Raw genomic sequence first — 25130 nt, 5'->3', positions numbered from 1 at the left:
CCTAGTCTGTCTGGATATATGGGTTGTAGAATTTTTATCCTCTACTTTAAAGTTAGTATCTACTTACGAATGAGTACATACCATGTTTGTCTTTCTGGACCTGAGTTACCCCATACATGATGATTATTTTTTTTCTGGTACTATTCATTTGCCTTCAAATTTCCTAATGCCCCTCAAGCTAAGGATGGATAAAGAAAATGTAGCACATTTGCACAATGGAGTATTACTCAGCGCTTGTTTACTTTTGTTCATTATATTTTTATCAAATAGGGAAAAAAAAGAATATATATGGATTTCTGGGGTCTTTAAAATGCATTAGTGACTAGTGATGCTTGTTCCTAAGTTGAGGACTTGAGTTCAGTCTCTTGGACCCACATGGTAGAAGAAGAGAATTAACTATGTAAGTAATCTTCTGATCTCCATGGGTATATGTAAACACTCAGACATAAAAACACACATATAAACCCACACTGATTACAGTAAATGACATATAAAAATATGAACTCAGTTACAGTTAATTATTCTGTCTATAAATTTAATAATTATATTAAACTACTTTCTATGCTTCTATTTAATGTAGGATTGGAAACAATTAACAAAATTATCCAGAGATTAATTAAACATTATTATGTGTTAGGTATTGCGTGGAACATTTGCTCATTTAACTCTCATAATAGCTAATAATGAAGTTATTATCATTGCACCCTTTCCGCAGGTGAGCATAAAGTTGAAATAAATTAAGGAGTTTATCTAGGGTTAGCACTGAGCCCAGAGAAAGGTTTGAGTAGCATCAATATTACTAGTGGTGGTATTGGCCTTCAATGTAGGTTTTGGGGACTCTCCCTCTAGTAAGTTAGGGGGATTTTATCCTATATTTATATCTTCATCTATAATATTCAGTGCAAGATTATTCATATCAGTGATTCTCAACCTTCCTGATACTGTGACCCTTTAATTCAGTTCTCCATGTTGTGTTGACCTCACCACCCACCCCTTGCAACATCATTGCTACTCCATAACTGTAATCTTGCTACTGTTATGAACTGTAGTGTAAATGTCTGTGTTTCCCAATGGTTTTACGGTCTGCCCCCGTGAAATGTTCATTTGACTCTCAAAGGGGTTGCTTCTCACAGGTTGATAACCACTGACTTACCATTAATAATAATTATCATTAAAGAAATAAGCAAATTTACTTGTGTGAATTATTGCAACACAATTTTGCGATATAACCATTGTTTTAGTGTCTTTATGAGGTGTGTGTATGTGTGTGAATATGTTCATGAATGTTAGGCAAGAGATCATTCTCTGTGTCCTCTTGGCTAACCACCTTGTTTGTACATAGTCTTTTCTGGGTCACTGCTGTAGTAGCCCTTGCATTTCTAGACAGTCCACAACCTGTACCTCCCATTTCCCAGGAAGCAATTCACAGGAAAAGTGTGAAATAAGGTGCATGTGCCACTATGTCTGATATATATATATATATATATATATATATATATATATATATATGGTTCCAGGATCTCAGTTTAGGTCGTCAAGCTTACAAAGGGAGAGCCTTATCATCACTCCCTGCTACCTATTTTTTTTTATTGTTATGAAACACAAGTTGATTTATGGCACCCACTAGTCCCATGTAAATTTTTTTATTTTAATAAATTTCATAGTATAATCTTATTATGTATATTTGTTCATTTTAAACTATACTAAATCATTATAAATGAGTATAGTTTTATATGTAATGAATAAACAAATTATTAACCAAAGAAGATTGATATGCTTTGTATTTATATTGTAAATTATTTAAAATGTTTACGCGAATAATAGAGAACACTTAAATTTTGTTAAAATTAGTTAGGTTGTAATGAGAAATAGCTATCCAGTCACAAAACAATATTAAGTTTGAATTAAAGACAATGCAAAGTGAAGATGATTAAAAATATCCAATTGCAGATATTATTAAAAAAATACTGCTTTGTAAAATTCTTTAGCCACCTTAAACTATGGATATAATTAAAGGTTTCAACCCATGCTTAACTGATTGAAAAGTTCTATCTTTTTTTAATTAAAGGAAAATAGAATATTTTTATTATGAATATGTGGTATTTGAGCACAGTCTTTTTTTTTAAAATCAGGAAATCTATACATCTCATACCGAAAACCTCTTCTGCATGCAGATACATTATAACCAAACTCATAAAATTTGATGAGAGAACTGTAGTTTTTTGGTTAATAATGGCTGCACTGTATCTGTGAATGAAGAGATGGTTATCTATATTAGAATGCATTTTCATCATCTAATAGCACCAAATTCTTATAAAGCACGTTGTAAGATTCAGAGATCTCAGCCAAATAAGTATTGCATTAAGTTCAGTATTAAATTTTGTGTGTACTGTAATGAAAAACTGTTTCCTGTCTCCAATGCTGTAATTGTATTGGCCTGAAAAACTGATTATGGTACCAATAACTTACCATTTTCCCTGTCCTTTGGGCAGTTTCTTGATGCCTTTCCCACAAACAGATGAATTATTAAAACATGAATAATTTAAATAAGTGCTTAATTCGAAAGATTAGCACATTACCACTCTTTCCCAAAATATTCTTGGGTTGTCTGTATGCAGAACCTCCCCCCCAACCCCCCATAAACACATGCACATTCTGTGTCCCTCAAGGCTGCTGTTTCCTACAGGATCCAAACAATAAGACACAGCAGTTGTTACATGAGCAGAGTAGTTTAGCGTCTGACATTTTGCTAAACTTTTTGTCTTGTCATTGCTTTTGTTAAAAAGGGTGGTGGATGTGATGTGGGGTTGGTGGGAGGCATGGGAGGATGAAAGAGAGAGGGAGCAGAGATTGATATGTAAATTAAGATTGTTTTTAATTCAAATTAAAGAAAAAAGAAATTGCTGAAGATGGAACAGAACAAGTTAATTCTCAAAATAATTACTAAAATAGTATGAATTTTGGAAAGTTTTAAAAATCATAATATGTGTGCTCTTACTTTAGGATTTGATTGACTTGTGTCATTTTCTACAAATTTCTTCAAATTTATTCTAATCCTTCCAGGAAATCAAGGATGCGCACACACACACACACACACACACACCTTGCAGTGAGAGAAAGCATACCTGATAAGAGTTGGGAATATTGGTCACTACAGAGACACCTTTTATAATATTGGTTAACATTTCCCTGACTATGATAGCACTTGCTGGCCCGGGCGATTAAATTCATTATTGTAGTATTCATTACCAGGGACATATCTTTTAGTTTATTCAGTCACTCAAATATTTATAAACTATGTCAGTGATGTGCTAAATTCAGTTGGTTCTTGAACTAATTCATGTGCCACTTTTTATTCTTTTTGTTTTTATTTTTGTTTTATTTGTACAATTTAGACATGAATTATTATGTAGATAAGTTTAATCCGGATAAATATATTTACAAAATTTTATTTGCTATGTCATATATGTGAATTTTATAAGCTTATTAAATTTTGTGTGCACTATAATAAAAGTTGTTTCTAGTGTTAGAATTGTTTATATATACACATGCATACATGCATGAATATGTATTCATATACGTGCTTACTTTATTTCTTTCAACAAGGTATTGTGTGACCCAGCCTGGCCTCAAACTCGTGATAGCTGAGGATGACATTGAAGGACTAGTCTCCTGTCTCCACTTTCCTACTGTTGAAACTACAGTCATGTATTACTGTGCCGAGCATTATTTAAGTATTTTTAAATAAAACAAATGCGGAAATTGCAAATACTCAGTGGTCAGGAGAGTGAAGACATATTTCTTTGCTTGCAGTCCTTAAATATGTCATGATGACAAATATTTGAGAATATTTATAGATTTATAGAATGTTGTAGGGGACTGTCTTATACCTAATTAAGGTGTTCTCAATCTATAAAATTGCATATATTCAATTCAACTAGTTAATGAGTTTGACAGATGTGTGCATCCATGACACTCAAACTATGATCAGGGCACAAAACATATCTACTATTTCCACATTGCTTGTATGTTCTTTGTGATTTTTCTTTTAAGGTGAAGATATGCATTCAATGTTTATCTTATTTTCCCTCTTTTCTTTTATTTACATTTGAAACAAGCTTGTTTTTCATGTCAAATCCAGTTCCTGCACCCTCCCTTCCTCTCCTGTCCTCTTCCCCAACCCCCATCTCATTCTGCTCCCCAGGGAGGGCGAGGTCTTCCATGGGGGATCTTCAAAGTCTGTCACATCATTTGGAGCAGGGCCCAGGCCCTCCCCTGTGTGTCTAGGCTGAGGGAATAATATCCCTCTATGTGGAATGGGCTCTCAAGGTCCATTCGTGTACTAGGGATAAATACTGATCCACTACTAGAGGCCCCATAGACTGCCCAGCTCTCCTAACTGACACCCACATTTAGGGAGTCTGAGTCAGTTCTATGCTGGTTTCTAAGGTATCAGACTGGGATCCATGAGCTCCCCTTGTTCAGGCCAGCTGTTTCTGTGGATTTCTCCAGCCTGGTTTTGACCCCTTTGCTTATCACTCCTCTCTCTCTGTAACTGGATTCCAGGAGTTTGGCTCAGTGTTTAGCTGTGGGTGTCTGCTTCTGTTTCCATCAGCTACTAGATGAAGGCTGTAGGATGGCATATAATGTAGTCATCTATCTCATTATCAGGGAAGGGCATTTAAGGTAGCCTCTCGGCTATTGCTCAGATTGTTAGTTGCGGTCATCCTTGTAGATCTCTGGACATTTCCCTAGTGCCAGATTTCTCTTAAAACCTATAATGGCTCCCTCTATTATGGTATCTCTTTTCTTGCTCTCCTCTATTCTTTCCCTGACTCATTCTTCCTGCTCCCTCATGCCCACCTCTCCTCTCCTCTTCTTCGTTACTCCTTCTCCCCTAGGCCCATACTCCCACTTTGCTTGAGTGAGGTAACCCAGCCACAAAAAGACAAACATGGTATGTACTCACTCATATGATTTTTAGACATAGAGCAAAGGATCACCAGCCTACAATCCACACTGCCAGAAAAATCTATGAAACAAGGAGGACCTTAAGAGAGACAAAAATGGTCCCCTAGAGATGTGTTCATTGTGACTTTTAAAAATAACTTATTGAATTTGGTCTTTGAACATTTCATACATGTAATTTGCATTCTAATTACTGTTGTCTGGGGCAGCTCTCATCTTCCACACATGCTTGTTATCCTATATGTGTCCTTCCATATTTTGAGGTCTACTGAGCTTAGCATTTCTCTTCTTTGTGATTATGCATTTAGAACTTCTGTGGAACCTGGCCCGCTCATAAGTGGGTATATAACCCACTTATTATATTATAACAATGTGTTTTCTAGACCCCATCAGGAGACACTAGCTCAGCGAGGATGGCTGAAACCCCTTGGTTCCCTCCCTCCCTAACAAAGGCTGGGCTATTGACAAACCCAGCCTTGCAGACCCATTGCAGACAGCCATAGTTACTTTAGGTTGAGATTATTATTGTTCCAACTCTAGTCACACACTGGCAAGGTGGCCTGACTCTTGTGGTTTCAACTCTAAGGCTTAACTCGTGGCTTACAATAGAGATTGGCTCAGTCATTAAAGTCTAGGCTCACAACCAAAATGGTGATCTATGGTTTCAGAAATATGAAGCAGAAGAGAGAGAGGATGGGGTTCAGTGGGGGAGGGGGGTTGAGGGAGTGGGAGGGAAAGGGAACTGGGATTGATATATAAAATAAGATTTTTTTCTAATTAGAAGAAAAGATATAACAAGTTCTGTTTTCACACAAGTCTGAAAAAGCTTTGTAATCAGGGAAAATTCAGTGGCAATTTGAAACACGACATAAAACATGTTCAAGCTACTTTTGTACTTTTGTGCATTCATTTTAAAATGGACAATTAGAAGTCTAAAAGGTACAGTGATAACATTTTGTGATGTAGATCTAGATAACATGTTTGCATTAGGAAGTGATTACTCTGTCGGTCATTAGATTTAATGTGTCTTTAACCAAAATACAGCATTCTCCTATAACACTTGAATGCTTACTCTATCTTGATTAATTCATAAAAGTTGTATCATAGGGCCAAAGAGATGGCTTAGAAGGTGACTCCTATAAGTTATTCTGTGACTCATATGTACACATGCATGTGTACACATCTGTCGTGTTCAATGAATTAGCACATAAATATTAGGTAATAGTTTAAGTTATGTATGAACATTTACATTGTAAATTATATCATAAATGAGGAGCATCAATAGATAGCATTCATTTCTTCTTGTTAGTTGTGGGAAACTACATCTGATAGCTTAATTACACTGGCAACACTATATAAGAGTATTCAGGCAAATAAATTAATATGAATCATTTTACTGGGTCCTGTGCCCTCGTTACTCAAAGTTCCTAAACAAACTTTTTCAATCAATTTAGAAACATGGAGTAGAAATAATTGCTTACTCGAAGAAATAGAAAAAGTAAGTCAAGATTATTTTTGAGTGTCCAGCAAAAGTAAATCACGGTTGTTCTTGAGTGTCCTGCATCTCATTGTTTTTCTTTGTTCTTGACCTATGAGCCTGTCTTGTTATTCGACAGTTTCAATTTAATATTACACAAAACAATTTTTAAAAATAAAAATGGATCAATAAGTATGGCATGTGACTCAGATGAACAGATTTCTTTTGTAAGAGCTATAAAATGAATTTCTCTATTTTTTTTTACTTTCAGCCATTGCTTTATTTCTTGGCAGTTCATGTTAGCCAAACTGTCTGCTCAGACACAGTGGCTGTCCAAAAGTATACACTGAGTTTTAACAGATTTTTCAGAAACATAATTTGCACATCATCAAATTCACTCATCCTAAGTGTAAATTCAGTCATGTTTTAACATATTTACTGAGTTTTCTAGCAATCACCACAACCTACTTTTAGAATATCTTCATCTTCACGCCCCACTGTCAGGCAAGGCAGCCACTAATCTGCTTTATGTCTCTTCTCTGGGGATTACCCACAAACAGAATCATGCATGCTCTCTCCATCTGACATTTTCTTTTTTATTTTTCATTCTGCTTGTTTCTTCTATCAATATTTGGTTCCTCTTCTTGCTTCCTCTGCCCCCTCCCCATCCCCTTCTCCTCTCTCTCTTCCCATCGTGAATGGTACTTTTAATCATACTACTCTACTTGTGCTATTGAGACTATGTAATTTGCAGTATGCCAGGTTTCATTCCGTGGTTCTCAGTGCTGGAGCCCTTCCATGTCAAGGAGCCACGGAGTTCCTGTGGTTGTGTCCTCTCATCGTGAGATGTGGGAGGAAGACTAGCTAATTCTTGTTACTTTGTTTCCTTCTCCTGTCATTTACCTCAACTCTTCTTATCCCCAAATAGGCAAACAAAGACTTATATTAGTAAAATTGTTGGCCTGTGGCTAGGGCTTCTTATTTTGGCTTGCTCTTCTTTCTTAATTATTAACCCATTTCTATTAATCTATGTATTTCCCCATGGTCTAGGCTTACTGGAGAATGCCTGGACCTTTTACTCCTTTGTGGTCTACATGGCATCTCTGCGGTCGCCCTTTTCCCAGAATTCTCCTCTTTCTCCTAGTCCTGCCTATCTTCTTGCCTCTACTGGCTATAGCCTAAACAGTGTTTTATTCAACAACCAATAAGAGAAACATATGCAGAAGAATATCCCCCATCAAATTCTCCTATAAAGTCATTGTTCCTATTCAAAAGGTCTGTGGTCATAATGACCTGTCTAAATGTCTTGTTGATTAATACTATTGCATTAGACAGTTAGGTTTTAATCTGAATTTTTGTGGAGGCACATTGCAGTTTCTATTATTTTCCTCAAGTAAGAACAGTTAAGAAAACAATCAAAAATCAAACACAGTTCATTACAGCAGTAGTTCTAAAATTCTTAATGTATCAACAAAAATGTTCAAAACCTGATTACATCAAACAACATGAAATCCTTTGGCTTGAGGATAGTTAGCTATAACTCCATGTCAAAGGTTCTAGATACAAGGAACAAGGGTTCTTAAGGTCTTCAGAAGCATTACCCAAATGGCTTTTGTGGGCACAGCCTGCACAGGAAATTTCACAGTTGAGTATTGGAGCACTAACTCTCCCAGGTATTGTATGATTGTTTCTCTTCAGTTGAGTTGTCTGTGGAAGCCTCATCCTCAAGTTTTTACTAGACAATATCACAGTGAGTCCTTTCTTTATCGATCTCAATCCTAAGGCACTTTTGTCTGGGCAGAAGGAAACCCTTTGCTAGCTAGATGAAAAGGTTCTTCCAGGACTATGTACTGCTGGTGCTTCCAATGAGATAACAGCCAAAGTTTATTCTGTGTCCTGTGGAGGAGTCTGCTCAAACACACATTCTTATGTAGTGTTGCACTTGGACCCACATGAAATGACTCAAGAGCTTTGTGTTGCAATGCAGGGGTCAGAGAGCTGAGGCTTCTTTGGACACAAACCTTGAAATTCTGTGGGTACATTGGTTTGCTTACTTGAAACAACTATAAACTGCCAAGTCATGTTATTTTTGGCTTGCAGTAGTCATGATGGTTTCCAAGATGTCTGGAATGACTTCAGGCTCCTTCTATTGTGTAGCTGAATATCAAGCATCCAGCTTCCTTTTTCATGCAATCTCCTATCCTTGGTGTTTTCTCACTAGAACTATTTTTATTCTTCCTAATCTGACCAGGATAAGGGAGCCCTTTCGAAGGCACGTCATGCTGCTTCCCTTTATTCTACCCAAAGATAGAATTCCCTATAAATTCTATCTTCAAACTCTTTTTCTCTTCTATGATTTTAGTGTACAATCGGGAGATGCCATGAAACTCCCAAAATCCTTGACTCAGATATTTCTGTTCCCATTGATTCTAGTTTATCACTCATCAGTTCTGGTTTTCCTAAAAACATGGACTTAACACAGTCAAGCTATACTGCTATGCCACAAGTACAGCTTTTCTTACGTTTTCCAATAAAACATCCATTTATTACCTTCAGTTTATCAGGATCACCGTCATTATATAGTGTTCAACCAACCTCCTACCAACTCATTCCATAACCTTCGCTACCATTCTGTTTTCCTTTACCTGGAGAGAATTGCCCTTAGCAACACATTCGATATGATTCAGTCATTTTCTTTATGTTCCCAGTTTTCCAGCCTCTACCCATTTGCCTTCCCCAAAGGTGATTCTTTACCTGTTGCCATTCACTAAGCCAAAACCTTGTTCTAAGTTTTGATATCTTTTGTTGGTCCATTTCCATAAAAATGCATAGGAATGAATAATCTTTAAGTTACATAAATTTTGTTTCTGACAGATTCAAATGAGATGTTACAGATTACGCTCCCTTCCAACTGGTGTTCCACCAGGGCCTTCTCTCTAAGACAGTGTCTTCTTGCTATATCATCACAAGGCAGAGTGTGGAATGACTGAACATATTGATGTACTCATCACCAGTCCTTTTATAGGATTAACTAACCTCATGTCTGAGGACACTACCTTTGTGATTTTCCATCTCCTAAAGTCTCCACATTTTAATACTGATATATGAATCAGAACATCTGTGTATAAATCATTGTTGCTGCATACTGAGTTTCTTGTTGCAAATTTATTATCACTCTTCAACATGCACAATATATTTTTCACTCATAGTCTTTTACTTTTTATTTTATAAATGAGTAATGGTGCTAATTTTTGGATATCTTCTATCATTAAGAGTTTTTACATTGGATCTTTTTATATATTATTTGCTTGCAATAGAAGTTTGTCTTATACTGTAGGCTCCTGTTGATAGACATTCATGTACAAATTTGGTTTATGGCTGTATGACAGAATACTTGTGACTGAATTATTTGTAATGGGCAAAACAGAAATTTGTTGTATCAACAGTGCTAAAGTTTGGTAAGTCCATGATAAAGGTGCTGAAAGTTATTACATTGGAAAGTTCTGGGAGCATAGGGTTGTTTGGAAAAAAAAAACATTACACACAATAGGGTAAATTATGCCCCCAATAGTGAATATCTTCCCACAATAATGACAGCAATCCATTGTTAAAGGTCTACCCTCTTTCAGTATTGTTACAATAGCCAGTGAGTATCAACTAGAACTTTGGCAGAACAATGTCCATATTATATGGTTTCTTTCTTGTTGACAGTTTTCTGTCAATGCTCACACATACATTGATTAACATTTATCCTTCTTAAATTTAACAATATCACTAGTGGTAGACTTAGAAACTTCTGGGTTTTGTTTTTTTGTGGGTTTTTTGTTTTTGTTTTTTTCATTTGTTTGTTTTGCCTTAACATGCATCTAGTATCTCTGGGAGTTATCTATTGTGGCTAACACAATTAAACAAAATAAAACTGTATCTAATTAGTGCAGTTGAAACCTTCAAAGTTATATTGTTCTTGTGAAGATTGCACATCAATAGACCAATTATAAAATGTCTCTATGAAGTGTGTTTTGCTTTCCAGAGAACAACAATGAAAAATAATGTGTCCAATTTACGAGTCTTAATATTAATGCATGTCTGCTCTTTTAGCATTTGTGGAATTCAGCATCTGGAACGAATTGGCAAGAAACTCAATCTCTTTGACTCCCTTTATTTCTGCATTGTGACATTTTCTACTGTGGGCTTTGGGGATGTCACTCCTGAAACATGGTCTTCCAAGCTTTTTGTTGTTGCTATGATCTGCGTTGCTCTTGTGGTACTACCCATACAGGTAAACTGAACCTTGTTAACCTCTGTAGGGCAGTGCAAAGCCGTGTAAAACTGAACTTTCTCTTGATTAAAAAAAATCACCTGATTGATTATTTAACACTAATATTATGCTATGATCAGTTTAATGGGTTGCTTGTGTTATTTCAGAAATAACTTTTTAAATTTTACTAGACACATTTGTACTTCAAGTCACAAGTGGTAGCCCACATTTTGGCTCTATTATTCAACATGTTTTCTTTTAACTATAGATTACCTGATATTACTAATTACTGTATAATATAATTTTAAATTATAGGATGTTTGAACAGCGAATTAAATTTGAGCAATAAAAAAAATCAAAGAGGCATACATTGTGTCGGGTTGAGAATTAATTTCTTACAGGGCAGTGGTAGCACACGCCATTTATCCCAGCACTTGGGAGGAAGAGGCAGGTGGATCTCTGTGAGTTCCAGGCAAGTTTGGTCTATAGAGAGAGTTCCAGGACAGCCAGGACTACACAGAGAAACCCTGTCTTGAAAAACAAAACCGAAAGGTTAATATCTCATGTTCATTAACTAAAGCAATCTGTGTGCACATTATGGGGCATTTTGGGTAGTAGAAGGATTGTAAAAGGTAGAGATATAAGCATTGATAAGTCTGTCATTTTTAGTTGTTGTTGTTATAATGACCACTGATTGCCCATTAGTGAACAAATGAACACAACATGGCAGATGAAAATTAAACTTGCATTCTCATTGAACAACCTTAACCACTTGATACTGTCCTCCCTAACTTCCCTCTACAGCACTGATCACTGCACAGCTAGCATGGGGCATTGTGTTTGCCAATGCAGCTCCCTCCCCTTGCATGATATGGGCATGAAGAAGAATTTTAATTAAAGCCGGTAGAGCTGTTGCCTTTCATGTAGTGAGTGGCTTCATACTTCCCTGGACACAAAACACATGTCCTAACTTCTTAGTGGCCTGCTATGGTGTGATGGTAAGATGATTCTAATGCTCTTCCTTGGAGACCTGAAGCCCCTGGGCCTCATTTGTAATCTCTGTGGAAATCACGTAGTCAGCCTGTTGAAAAGGACACTGACAGTTTGCAAGAAGTATTTCAAGAGTAAGAAATGATATGCACCTGATAACACTGCATTCGGTTTTCATTTTCACGTGTGATGTTTTTCATTCACATGCGGAAAATTCGTTACAGTTTGAACAACTGGCCTATTTGTGGATGGAGAGACAAAAGTCAGGTGGAAACTATAGCCGTCACAGAGCTCAGACTGAGAAACATGTTGTCCTGTGTGTCAGCTCCTTGAAGATTGACTTACTCATGGATTTTCTAAATGAATTCTATGCGCATCCGAGACTGCAGGTAAATTTGGATTGCATTGTGTACAATACTGAGTCATACTTAATAGCACATTAACCGATAGCGAGGCCTGCATTCTGGCAAAGTTTTATTTGTATGCCCACTTTTAAAACGGGTAGAGGAAAGATTGTAAATATAATGAGGCACATAGGAAAAATGCTGGAGGAATAAACAGCCTTGAGGTTTTCTTCTGTACCTGTGCTACAAGACAGGTGGGACATGTTATTGCCAGAAAGGAGAACTTTATTTGACTGAAAGGATTATTATTTTCCCTCTTGGGTAAAGCATAAATGATAATTTTATGAAGGCAGTGAGTTTTAGTATGAAATATAATAAAACAATGAGGAAACCATGTAGAAAAGTGTAGTCATAAGAGTGTTGACGATTGGAATATGAGAGTGTGCAAGTTTCTTTTTGTAAGGTTTTCATATTTCTATGTTTGTGGGTGCATGTGTATGTGTGTGCATTCGTGTGTGTATATATGTGGGTTTGTGTGTGTGTGTATGTGTGTGTGCAAATGTGGGTTTATGTGTCTGCGTGTGTGTGTGTGTTTGTGTGCAAATGTGGGTTTATGTTTCTGCGTGTGTGTGTGTGTTTATGTTTCTGCATGTGGGGGGGTTTGTGTGTGCGTGTGCATATATGGGTTTGTGTTTCTGCAATTGTCTATATGAGGGTGTGTGTGTGTGCATTTATGTGTGTATGGATGGGTAGTATGTAGACTGCTAGAAACTGCTGGGAACCAAAGTCAGCTCCTGTGCCAAGAGTGCCCACTACTCTAACTTGCCAGCCAACTCTCTACTGCCTAGAAGTTCCTTTTTGTGTATTCGTTTTCTGGAGTAAGCACTATGGAGACAAAGTAGATTTAGGTCATTTCTTTTTGATGCAATTAGTTCAGTTTGAAGAAGAAATAGTTGTCTGTTCTATTTTTCCTGAATTAATTTGTGTGAATAAAACCTTGTACAAAGCTGAATATGAGTACAATTCATAAGTGATATCTAAAATGCATAGTATTTTAACACTGCTTAGTCCTATATTATGTTCTTGAACTTTTCCATGAACTTTAATTTCCCATATAAAGAATATATATTTTACTAAGAAAATCTAATTAGATAGTGATGGGGGAAGTCTTCTGTACATATTTTCCTCTTATTGGTTGATGAATATAACACTGTTGGCCAATAGGGAAGCAAGATAAGAGGGACTAGGAGACAAGGAGGATTCTGGGAGAGGTAGGAGAGAGGAGGAATCATGATGTCATTTGGTAGGAGAGGATGTGTGAGTCTGGTGTTCTCAGTAAGATAATACCATGTAGAAATACATATATTAGTAATTATTGGTCAATAATTAAGACAGAGCTAGCCAATAATTAATGCTAGTCACTGGTCAACAGTTTCATAATTAATACAAGTCTCTGTATGTTATTTGAGCCTGATGCAGCTGTGGGACAAGGTTGGTGGGAAAGTACTTATAGCGTGATAGTGATCTCATAATAATTATCTCTAATAACAATATAGAGATTCTAAATACTTCACTTTTTGCTGTAGATATATTTTAGAGGAATCTAATAGGGAATGGTTTCCAGAGAAGCCAAATTCTTATAGATTAGTTTTAAGTTATTTTACATTTTGAATGCATCTTTTAGGTCTCTAAATGATGATACACTTTGAACCATTTTTACTTAAAACTAATTTTTTAATCATTTATTATTTTCAACATACCTACAAACTCCTAACTATACAAGCTTCAATAGAAGCTGCCCCAAAGTACCATTTCATAATAAAATACTAGTTAAATGGCTATAATAAATTCAGTTTAAAAGCAACACTTTGAAGTATGAATTGACTTTTAAGCCTTTCTCTCCCATTCAGTGTATATTTTAATCTCACCGTGCATTGCTCACTAAACTGAAGGGGTGCATGGTGCAAACTCCATGACTCTGCCTTCCTTTGTGGTAATGATGCAATTGAAATAGCTCAGATTCACTGATTGCTTGCTTTTCTAACTTTACATTTATCATAGTGCAATTTTATTTAATGTGTCTGAATTTAAATGTGAACTTTACCTATTACCCAAGACTTCAGTCCACCTTGACTGTAGTTAAAGAAAAGATATCTGAAGTATTTTAATGTACTTCTGTGGGATAACGTAAAGAATAGGGTGTGTTCATGCCATTGTCCATTTTTGCTTCGAATAGGATTACTATGTGGTGATTTTGTGTCCTACGGAGATGGATGTGCAAGTTCGGAGGGTGCTACAGATTCCAATGTGGTCCCAGAGAGTGATCTACCTTCAAGGCTCAGCCCTTAAAGATCAGGATCTCCTGAGAGCAAAGTAGGCATCCTCATCACATTCTATCTCTCTATTAATGTCCAGTCCTTTGATAACTTCTCTCTCATAAGTCTTGCAAGATACGTTTCACACGTATTTAAATATAAGATTTAGCTCCTATTTCAGGATTATAGAACAATAATGCTACAAGGATAGGCTCTTGTTTCTTACTTTTGGTTTTGGTTCTGTTTTTGTTTTTGTTTTTGTTTTTTTTTTTTTTGGCCAGGTGTTTAGGGTAGCATATCTACACTTGCGGTGAGTCGTCACCATGATAGAATTTCATCAGCTGTCACAGAGAGACAAGCGGTGTTCAGACTTCCCATTAAGAGAATTCTCCACATTTCACAATTCTGCTTTTATTTCACAAATAAAAGACTTGGAATAAATGTTTTGTGAGGTATTAAGCATGAGCCAGGGTCTGAATTTTAAAGAGGTTCCAGCATGCACTAAGCGACACATTTTATGTTGCTGAGATCAAAGTTGGAAAAGTCCTCAGAGCTGGACGAAACAGGATCCTGAGAGGTCCTGGGGAATTGCCCTCAGTCAATAGGGCTGAAAAAGTGACATGGTCTAACCATTTGTGATGGGAAATTGGTCTTCTAACACAGAAACATAGTGAGGGGGTGGACTGGTAGGCGTGAGATCGCCTAGGGATCAGGGCTAACACAAAGCAATTACCTTAGTTTCAAAACCAGGAGAAATCTCTAGCAGGCTAGGCTTTGTTGGATACCTGCTGCTGCTTTTAAAGATTTAAGCATGTCTTCATGTTTCCTCTTGGGTGCTCTCATGCACTGTTTTAAATGTAAAGGTTTCCTCATCACACTTGATAACCTAAGACTTTTTGTTTCCATGACTCACCCGATGTCCCAAATAATGCTTCGGGGCCCAGTAGCTTGTGAATTCTGACTTTACTGTTGATTTATTAAGAGGAAAATACAGCTGAGGTTTATTTTATTTAAAGATTCTACCTAAGAAACAACAGTAGCCAGGAACTTCCACAATAGAATGAATGGGAAATATTGAAAAACTAAAGAAAATAGGTTTTCTCTTAGAGTATATCTCTGTTAAATACTACAGGTGATGGTCCTATAAAGAGTTGGATGTTACAGAATGAAGATTTAATTATTTCTTATTTGATATCTATATAATTATTGGAAGACATTGCCACATTTGCCTCCTCTAAAGCTGTGTTGTTGTTGGATTTATTTTTTTTTTTTGTCTGTATAAATAAATTTCCTAAAATTACCATGAATTAAGTTCTTCACACAATTTGTCCGTCCATGGTGGGTTGAAAGGCTTGAGCAAGATGGAAGCTTTTTGCCCTGGGAATTGAATCTAGCCTCTTTGTTTTAACTGTAGTTATCTCAGATTTAGACTCTATGTGTCTTTATCCATAATGTAATGATTTTCCACAAAAGGGTCATATTTACAGAAATCTTCCATGTGAATTGAAAATGGATTAAATTATAGAGAAGGGATGACAAGAGACTGTTGGTCAGCTAGCACTGTTCAAAGAGCTGGGCTGAGCAGAACATCCCTTAGGGTGACAGACTATCTACTGCATGTGCATTTCTAATCTTAATTTCACATAAAAAAATACAGGTCTTAACGCTAACTAATAAATTCTTCAGCATAATTCCCCATGCAAGGAACAAGGAATAGCAGTCTCCAAACAAGTCCCAAAGGTCAATTGCATGAGTTAACTGCTTTACTGAAAATGACGCTTAGAGATGTTGTCCAATACCAATGTTATTTAGCAATCATGCCTCAATGTTTTCTTCAGAATTGTTTTGCTTGGATTAGTTTCCTGGGCTCTTTGTCTCTCTTGTCCAATGAAAACATATTTTTTTTTTTTTGTTGAAGAATCTAACTTTATCACAGTGTACCAGAAAAATAAATCATTACTCACTTGAAAAATAAACACTCTCATGTTTTAAAATCACTACTTAGGAAGGACTAAAACACATTCTCTTAGTTACTAATTTTAAAAATTAAAGAACATCATCATGAGGAAAAAGGGCTTGGAACAAAAGGTTGAACAGTCCCCTGGAAACATAACATACAGCAGAGTATGACCTAAAACCACTAATCGTATCTGTTCCCACTCTCCAACTGTGTAGTTGTAGCTGAGATGAGCTATCCATAAAATCAACATCAGCAGTGTTCCCAATATGTGCAAAACTCTGGAGCTCTATGACTAGGAAAGCTGTTTTTTGTTTTTGTTTTTGTTTTGGTTTTGGTTTTGGTTTTTTTTTTTTTTTTCACAAACATAGCCATGTTTGGCAAGATATCCAACAGTCCTTTAAGTGGAAGGACACAATACACGATGTGGACCAGGCAATGGTATGGTCACTCCAGTAGCATTTTGGTGTGGTCCCTCTCTCTGTGTTTAGGGTGGACAATGTGTCACTCTGTCTCCTGTCTGTCTGTGTTTAGGATGGACAATGCGGAGGCCTGTTTTATCCTGAGCAGCCGCTGTGAAGTGGACAGGACATCATCTGTAAGTTCCCACCAACCCCTACCCCACCCCACCAAGTAGACTTTGCTTTTATCCATGTAAAGTTTGCGCTTCCTACAAGTCAAAACAGAAACGAAGAACAAATCAGCAAACAAGCCAACAAAAAACTACCTCAATGAAACTTTGTAGACTTAAATTTTCACTAAACTTAGGAAACTATCTATTAGCTGTGATTATTTTAGCATTAAAAACATTGTCCATTGTGTTTTACTAATCGTCTACCTGCTTTCTCGTAATCCTCTAGCTAAATATATCCTACAGTATAAGTTTTGTTAAGATGGCCCAAGTTGGAATCAATTTGGGAATTAAAAAAATTATATATATATATGTATATGTATATGCATATATATATATATTGTTTTGAAAATTCTTTTAGAGGTATCTAGCACAGGGGACTGGAAATATTCATTGTTTAAAAAGATTTGTGCGGATCAGTCTGGTAACTTCTGACCTAACAGAATTTCTGTGATTTATTTTCTAAGCCCAAACGTCTCTAAATCAAACTAATCTAAATGAATTACTGAATTATGACTCCGGTTTTCTAAAAGATAGTTTAACTGCACTTAGGAACTTGGGTTAGTGAATCATAATATGATGGGCTATATGACATGGTCACTGCACCTTAGCTGAACTTCTTTCTTAGTCATATGTTTGTAAATTTTAAAAATGTTCTCACCCTTCATTAGAAGACAGTCCCTATGAAGTGATTCTGTTTCTACAAGATTCGCATGGTGAAACCGTCAGTCTTAATGGCTCAAGATTTTAAATTATCTATAGATAGGGTATCAGCAAAAGCTTAGTGTAGTAAAGAAGCTACTATCATGAGTCTATACCCACATTAGTATAAGAAGAAAATCCTAAGGAAGGTATATGCACAGAGAGTTTCAAAGGAACATGAAAGTGAATAAAAGCCAAGTAAAAATGCTGAGAATAGGGTCTCCCCTCACTGCTCTGGAAGGAGCCACATCGTCACCACTGTAGCCTCTAGGATCTGTGAGACAGTAGATTTCTGTGTTTAGCCTGAGATTATGGAGTTTCATTGTAGCAGCAGTCCTGAAAGTAGTCATTGGACACCACCCAAATGGATGGTCTGAAAAGCTCTCAAATAGTTCTTTGGCTTGTGTTAAAAAGTGGGGCTGGAGAGATGATACAGTTGTTAACCACATGAGGTGCTCTTGCAAAGAATCAACTTCACCTCCCAGCAGCTTTATTGAGTGGTTCTCAGCTGCCCTGCTGAGGGTCCAGCTCGAGCAGGGCTGCTACTACCCTCTACTGGCCTCTGTGGGTAATTCCATACACATGCACGCGCGCACACATGTGTGCTCACACACACACACTCACACACACACACACACACTCACACACGCACTCACTCACATACTCTCACACACTCACACACACACTCTCACATACTCACTCACACACTCACATGCTCACACACGCTCATACACACTCACACACTCGCACACTCACTCACACACTCATACACTCACAAACTAAAGTAAAATTTTTCAATGTCTTCACTCCTCTCATTTTTCTGATATATTAGTTCATTTTAATCCATCTCTTTCTTACTTCGTGTAATTACAACCCAAGGTTTCCTAAGTAGTTGGACATTAAAAGTATTCCAGTCAGATCTGATGAAGTGGTGAATTTGAAATGCACATTATTTTGTGTGTGTGTGTGTGTGTGTGTGTGTGTGTGTGTTATTGTTATGCATGTAGCTGTCAAACTTGTTCACATGGCTTTTTAATTTTACAAATCTGACACTCTTTTTGTAGCAGGGACACCACACACACACACACACACACACACACACACACACACACAAATGTTGTATAGTGTCTTGTAGAGTTAACTTTCCATCAAAATTTGGGAAACCTTCTTTGACATAAACGTAACCCATTTCTCCCTGGTTGTTGTAGTAAATTGGCAAGGCGTTAATAAAAATATCCGTAAGGATTAAATGTTAAGTAGATGAGGCAACCGTGGTAGAATTTGGAAAGCGGAAAGCAAGTAAATGAGTGGCAGCTGATTCACCCAGAGGAAGTTAAAATTTGGGTTTAGAGAGGAAATGCATCACAGGTGGCTGCTGTTGGCAAGGGGACCTTTGAAGCCTTAGGAGAGACGGGGCCAGATGCTGCTTAAAGCGGGGCTGTACATTCAAGGTCAGGAAGCAGAGCATACTCCTTGGGTCTCTCCTCCTTTGCATCGCTTTCTGAAACCTGGGAGAAGAGGTACTGTTTTTTGTGCAATTTGTCTTGTGAATCCTCCACTTTCTAAATCAGAAAGCAAATTTTGGAGGCCTGGGTACATGGTGCATCTCAGTGGACTGAGAACAAATTGTGTGGTATATTTTACATGCTTCTTCAAATACACATGTCTTGGGGAAGTGCTCCATCATAGGATAAAATGCTGAAAATATAGGTGTGAGTGTGTGTGTGTGTGTGTGTGTGTGTGTGTGTGTTTGCATGTGTTCACACATGGGCATGTATTTATATGTCCAAATGAGTATACAAAGTCAGAAATCCCTGGTGCAATGTGTGTTCACCCTAGAGTGAAACTATATGTAATATCACCCCCACCACAATTCTTAATATTTTTTTCATTTTTACATGCTTCTCTCCTATGTATATTTATCTATATGAGTCAGTGGACATTTTAGATAATTTCCAAGAATGACACTAAAGAAAAAGAGAATGAATGGACATAGAACTTACACCAGAAAGAAAAATCAGGAGAAGCAGAAAAAAATTACTATAAATGTGGATTAAAAAGTTTTACAATATCTATTCAAAAGTTGTTGATATTCAATAAAACCTTATGTGTAATGTGATATCATGATACCTATTTCAAATAAGAATGATATACAACAGAACAAAACAATCCTATACCACCCCCCCAAAAAAAAACATTCAAGAATCTTCTAGAAGACTTTGGAAATCAAATACATAATAACAAAGAAAAATTCAGTAAAAGGACTAGAAGGTAAATTTTACAACACTGGGCCTAAGAAGCAAGTGACCTATGCAGGTATCAACTAGACCTCTCCGCAGTCCATAAACTGTGTAGATGTTGTCCTCTGCAATGGGACAGCCTGGCAGTTTGAGACATCACACCTCTGTCCTAGCATTAGTTTGGTTTGTTCAAGGAGCTCTACCAGAATCCCTTCACCAACATTTCAGAATGATGCAGCCCAGTCCCACGACTGGAAACCTTGCATGGTAGCTGATTGAGACTTTGTATCCTCTATGGATTTCAGGGAGTTTGTACTGTACTAGGTTTGTTCACCCCCCTCCCCTGATTTCTAGTCATCTCTTCCTCCTCCCCATCTCCTTCCTCTATCTCTTTCCTGTCCTCACTTGCCCCCAATAAACTCCCCCAAATTTATTTTATTTCCCCTTCTCAGGGAGAGCTATGTGTCCTCCGAGACTCTTCCACTTTATCTAACCTCTCTGGATCTAAGAATTGTAGCTTGGTTATCATTTCCTTCATAGCCATTATCCACTTATAAGTGAACAATGTCATGTTTGTCTTTCTGAATTATCTCAATCAGTATTATCTTTTCTAGTTCCAACAGTTGCCCTGAAAATTTCATCATGTCTTCTCTTTTTAAAAAAAGCTGAGTGATACTCCATTGTGTGTATCTTACCCTTCTGGTGAGGGATATCCACCTTCTGGCTATTATGAATAAAGGTGTTATTAAGATGACTGAGCAAGTGTACTTGTGATAGGATATATCGGTTTTGGGGGTATATACCTAAGAGCGATATAGCTAGGTCCTGAGATATATTGCTTCCTGATTTAATGAGTACTGGCCATGATGGTTTCTACACTGGATGTACTGCTTTGCACTCCCTCTAGCAAATGGAGAAATGTTTTCTTTATTCTACATCCTCTCCCAGCATGAACTGTCACCTGTGTTACTAATCTGACAGGTGTAAGATGGATCTGTAAGTGGTGTTTATTTTCATTTCCCTGGTGGCTAAAGATGTTGAACCTTTTAAAAAGAATTATTGGTATGTACATGTTGGGACAGTTGTTCCAAGTTCATTTACTTAAAATACTTGAAAAAGAAAGGGCTAAACCTAATTGACATTTATTGAACAGCTCTCATATGGTCAGGCATTTGTCACATTATGGCATTCTGTGCAATTGTTTTAGAGGGGAGAGAACCCTATGCTCAGCGGTGATAATGAGACTTCCCAGAGAGGTCGAGCTGGATTGTGTCCAGCTTGGCAAAACTCCTAAGCCCCTTCCTTCAGAAGGAACTCTACCTCCATGTCCACAATAGCTTGCTGTTCACATGGCCTTTTATTCAGATTTGTAAATTAAGAGTGGTTCTGCACTTGAAAACCATAATTAGTTTAACATGTATTCAGGGTTCCCAGGCATTCACTTTACATTCTACTGTTTTCCTGTCCTTAGTGTGTTCCCTAGAAATACCTGACATCGTTCCCCTTGAGCTATTTTTAATATACTTTGTATATGATTTTAACAAAGAGACAATTGTTAGTCTTATCTCTAGTTTTGACTCCCATTTTACCATTTTTAAATGGTATCATTTCATATCTGCAAATAGATACTGTTTTCTTGTCTAAATGCTAAACCCAGTGACAGAATTCTGTGGCTGTATAAATCATTCCTGAGGGAAACGCATAGTCCACCTTGATTATATTATCGTTTTTATCCTCTTGTGCTTCTTAACCACTCATTTAGATTCTTAAAATCAGATGTTTTCCTCACATGTCTGCTACCATTTGTCACATGTGGAGGCTGGCAAATGTCTGTTATTTATATACCAGCTATTTAGTGCTTTCTGCCTCATCATTCATTAATTTGTTATTTGTGTCTTAACTATCAACCTTGAAGTTTAAATTTCAGCATCTTTTATTAACTATTTGCTTTATCATTTCCTCTTGCATCCATCTAACAAATCCATTAAAATAAGATTGTTTGCAATATGAGTAAGCGCCTCCCCTTGTATTAAGGCTGGGCAAGGCAATCTGGTATAGGGGAATAGGTTCCAGTGAGCCAGGCAAAGCATTAGGGACAGCCTCTGCTCCCATTGTTAGTAACCCCCAAAATACACCAAGCTACACAATTCCCTCCCTCCTTCCATCCCTCCCTTCTTCCCTCCCTCCCTCCCTCCCTCCCTCCCGCTCCCTCTCTCTCTCTCTCTCTCTCTCTCTCTCTCTCTCTCTCTCTCACACACACACACACACACACACACACACACACACACACGCACACACACAACCATGTAGGCTTCCTGGTTGTTGATTCAGGCTCTGTTGAGTTCCTATGAGCCAGGTTAGTTTTTTCTATGGGTTTTATTGTGATGGTTCCACCCTTCTTGCTCATACACTCCTTCCTAATAATCTTCAGTGGGACTTCCAGAGATTCTCCTAATGTTCGGCCGTGGTTCTCTGCATTCTATGTATCTTCTCTTCTTAGGAGTCTCAGCTGGGGTCATTGTTGTATGTTCATGGGAGCTTCCCTTGCATCATGTTTCTACCTGAGCCCAAAATGGTCCCCCAAGAAGTCTCTTGCATTATTCCATCGTTCTATCAACCCTCTAGCATATTCCCTCAAATTCCCATCCCCATCTGCCCCCAGTTGACCCCAGATGCCATACTTTGTTGCTACCTATGGAAGGCCTGTCCCTTTTGGAAGAGAAACAGGGGAGGAGTCTATTGAGGGGGATGGGAATGGAAGCCAGGTTGTGGATAGGGAATGGGTGGGGGGGGGGGAGAGGAAGGAGGGGAAATTGTGGTCAGGATGTAAAATAAATAATTTTTTAAAAAAAGAATAAACTAGTAAATTCTGTGTAGGAGTGAATTAAATCTTTGGTTTATAATTCATTAGCTGCTTTGAAGGATGAAGGAAATAACACTATTGTTTCTAAGTGCTAATATTAAATGACTTTAAATTTTGTTTTCAATAATGCCTTTGTATTCATCAAAAAAGAAAAGAATGAGATTGCTACAGTGTACTCGATCCACCTGCCTTCATGTAGGCATTAGCTGTTTTATTTTTTCCTCTTCTTTGTATCTAAACTTTTCTTTCTTTTCAAAAAAGAAGATGAAATCTTGAGTGCCCTGTTTACCAGCTGGGACTCTATCTGGGTCAGGACAGCTAACTTCCCAAGGGCATGGAGCTGATCCGGGCAGAGGTCTGTCCTGTCCATTTGTCATGGCTGTGTTCTGTCCCCTTCACACTTTCCGCTAGCTGTCTGTTCTTAGGCTCTAAAAAGTTCATTGTAAAACTTAAAAGGCTCAACTTATTTTTTTTTTAAAGAAATGTCCCCTTTTAGATTTTAAGTAGTAATAATATCTAGCATCTTTCCTGGGGCACTTGATCTTTTTGTGTTTCTCTCTTAACACTCAAAGATATACTATAACCCAAATTTAATTGTATCCCCTACCTAGTGACTGAGTCCATAACTTCCTTTGCAAATGGGTATTTACAGAGCAATCAAGTTACCAGCAAATCATCATTTTATAACTCATCCGTGGTAGGCTCCCTTCCACATAAGTAATGCACTTATAAGAAGGTAAAAGTCAGAAGCAAGAATAAATGAGGATGGCCTGGGTCCATGAAACTCATCATCTGTAGATGATGGGTAGAGGTGGAACCATTCCTTGGGTGGAGGAATTGGTCAGGTGGTTCTTCCTAGCCTTCAGAAGGAACCATTCCTTCGAACACTGTGGTGTGATTTGTGGCATTTAGAATGAATGAACAATGAATTTCCAGGTTTTAAGTTCCTGTGTGTACGCACACACACGCACGCGCGCGCGCACACACACACACACACACACACACACACACACATACACACACACACACACACACACACACACACACGTGACAATACAGTAAATATGGAAAGTACTTCAAAGCATACAGACTGAGAAGGATAGTAGGCCACAGAGGATGTAGTGGGGAAGTCATCTTTTAACTACCCTACGTACAGTCCTGTATTTAGAAGTTATAAATGTGGTAAAATCAACAAAGACAATTTACAAAGAAAAAAATCAGACAAATATTTGAGAGGGATTGAGGATATACTTATGGTCTACTGAGATACACCAATGAGTACCAACACAAAATCAGTGAACGAAAGAACAGAAGAGGGCAGATTTCTTACCTCACTCCATTCCACTTGCAATGGTTTGATGAATGGTAATCAATAGTATAACAAACTAAGCTGATAAAAACATTATAAATACTAAGGATATGGAATGAGTAACACCAGGGATGAGGGGAGAGTAAATGCTGAAGTAAGAAAACAAAACCAAACTGACAGGAACAAACAAACACAAAACAGTATTGTGTTTTGAGAGCAGAATTCTTTTCAAGAATCACTTCTGAGCTAATTTTCAAGTGGAATTCATGTGACATTGTTGGTCTAAGGTTAGTCCTTGTTACTATATGACCTACATATGGAACTCCTGAATTTGTTTTTAATTGTACAGATTAAAAAATACCTGTGAAGAATAAATATATAGTGGCCTGAATTTTGACACTTAACTGAGATCTGAAACACATTTATAAGTATGTGAGAAACTGCTGCTCTCTGCCATATGGGATCCCAGAGTTCTGGAATAGCATTCCCACACAAATTTTTTAAATTCTTAACAAGATATACAAAACAATTATTTTCAGACTGAACACCATGAACACTGTGGGAATGTGATCTATAAGAATAAAGAAAACAGCAGGATTATCCCCCAAACAAGCTCTACTTTACTCAGGTGTGGATATATATATATATATATATATATATATATATATATATATATATATATGTATATATATGTATGTATGTATGTATGTGTGTATGTGTGTGTATATATATATATGTAAGTATATATATGTATATATATTCTAATGAAGAAAAAGTAGCTCATTAAAAATTCACCGAATTGAGAAAACAGACAAAAAAGGTTTCACTCAGAGGAAACAGGTGAAAAGAAAGACATTGGTAGCGCCTATGCTCAAAGAGAAAATGATAGACAAAAAAACAACCATAATCTGCACTATGGTCCTTAAGATGGTTGGCTGCTTAACATATTCACATGCAAATTATGAGAGTACATGAAGTTAAGCAAAGAAAAATAATTAGGGGAAAAATATCATGTGCACAAAATAAGAGCCAAACCCATGTGCACTTCGGGAAAGTAGAATTGAAAGCATATATTA

At 37.2% G+C, this 25130-nt stretch overlaps 1 protein-coding gene across 4 annotated transcripts in view; it reads left to right on the top strand.

Annotated features, from left to right (window-relative positions):
- Kcnt2 (potassium sodium-activated channel subfamily T member 2) overlaps positions 1–25130 on the top strand; it is a 264951-nt gene that overhangs the window by 139002 nt on the left and 100819 nt on the right. For all 4 annotated transcript variants that reach the window (XR_007834440.1, XR_007834441.1, XM_051183174.1 and 1 more), the window contains exons 9-12: positions 10544–10724; positions 11918–12082; positions 14274–14410; positions 16844–16907. Coding sequence is in view for 2 of the 4 variants with exons in the window: in XM_051183174.1 (XP_051039131.1) it covers positions 10544–10724; positions 11918–12082; positions 14274–14410; positions 16844–16907 (547 nt within the window). In the remaining 2 variants the exon portion in view is untranslated. The remainder of the gene's footprint in view (positions 1–10543; positions 10725–11917; positions 12083–14273; positions 14411–16843; positions 16908–25130) is intronic.

Source organism: Phodopus roborovskii, unplaced genomic scaffold (genome assembly GCF_943737965.1).
Source record: "Phodopus roborovskii unplaced genomic scaffold, PHOROB, whole genome shotgun sequence".
NCBI lineage: Eukaryota > Metazoa > Chordata > Mammalia > Rodentia > Cricetidae > Phodopus > Phodopus roborovskii.
This window is presented reverse-complemented; position numbering and strand designations above follow the sequence as displayed.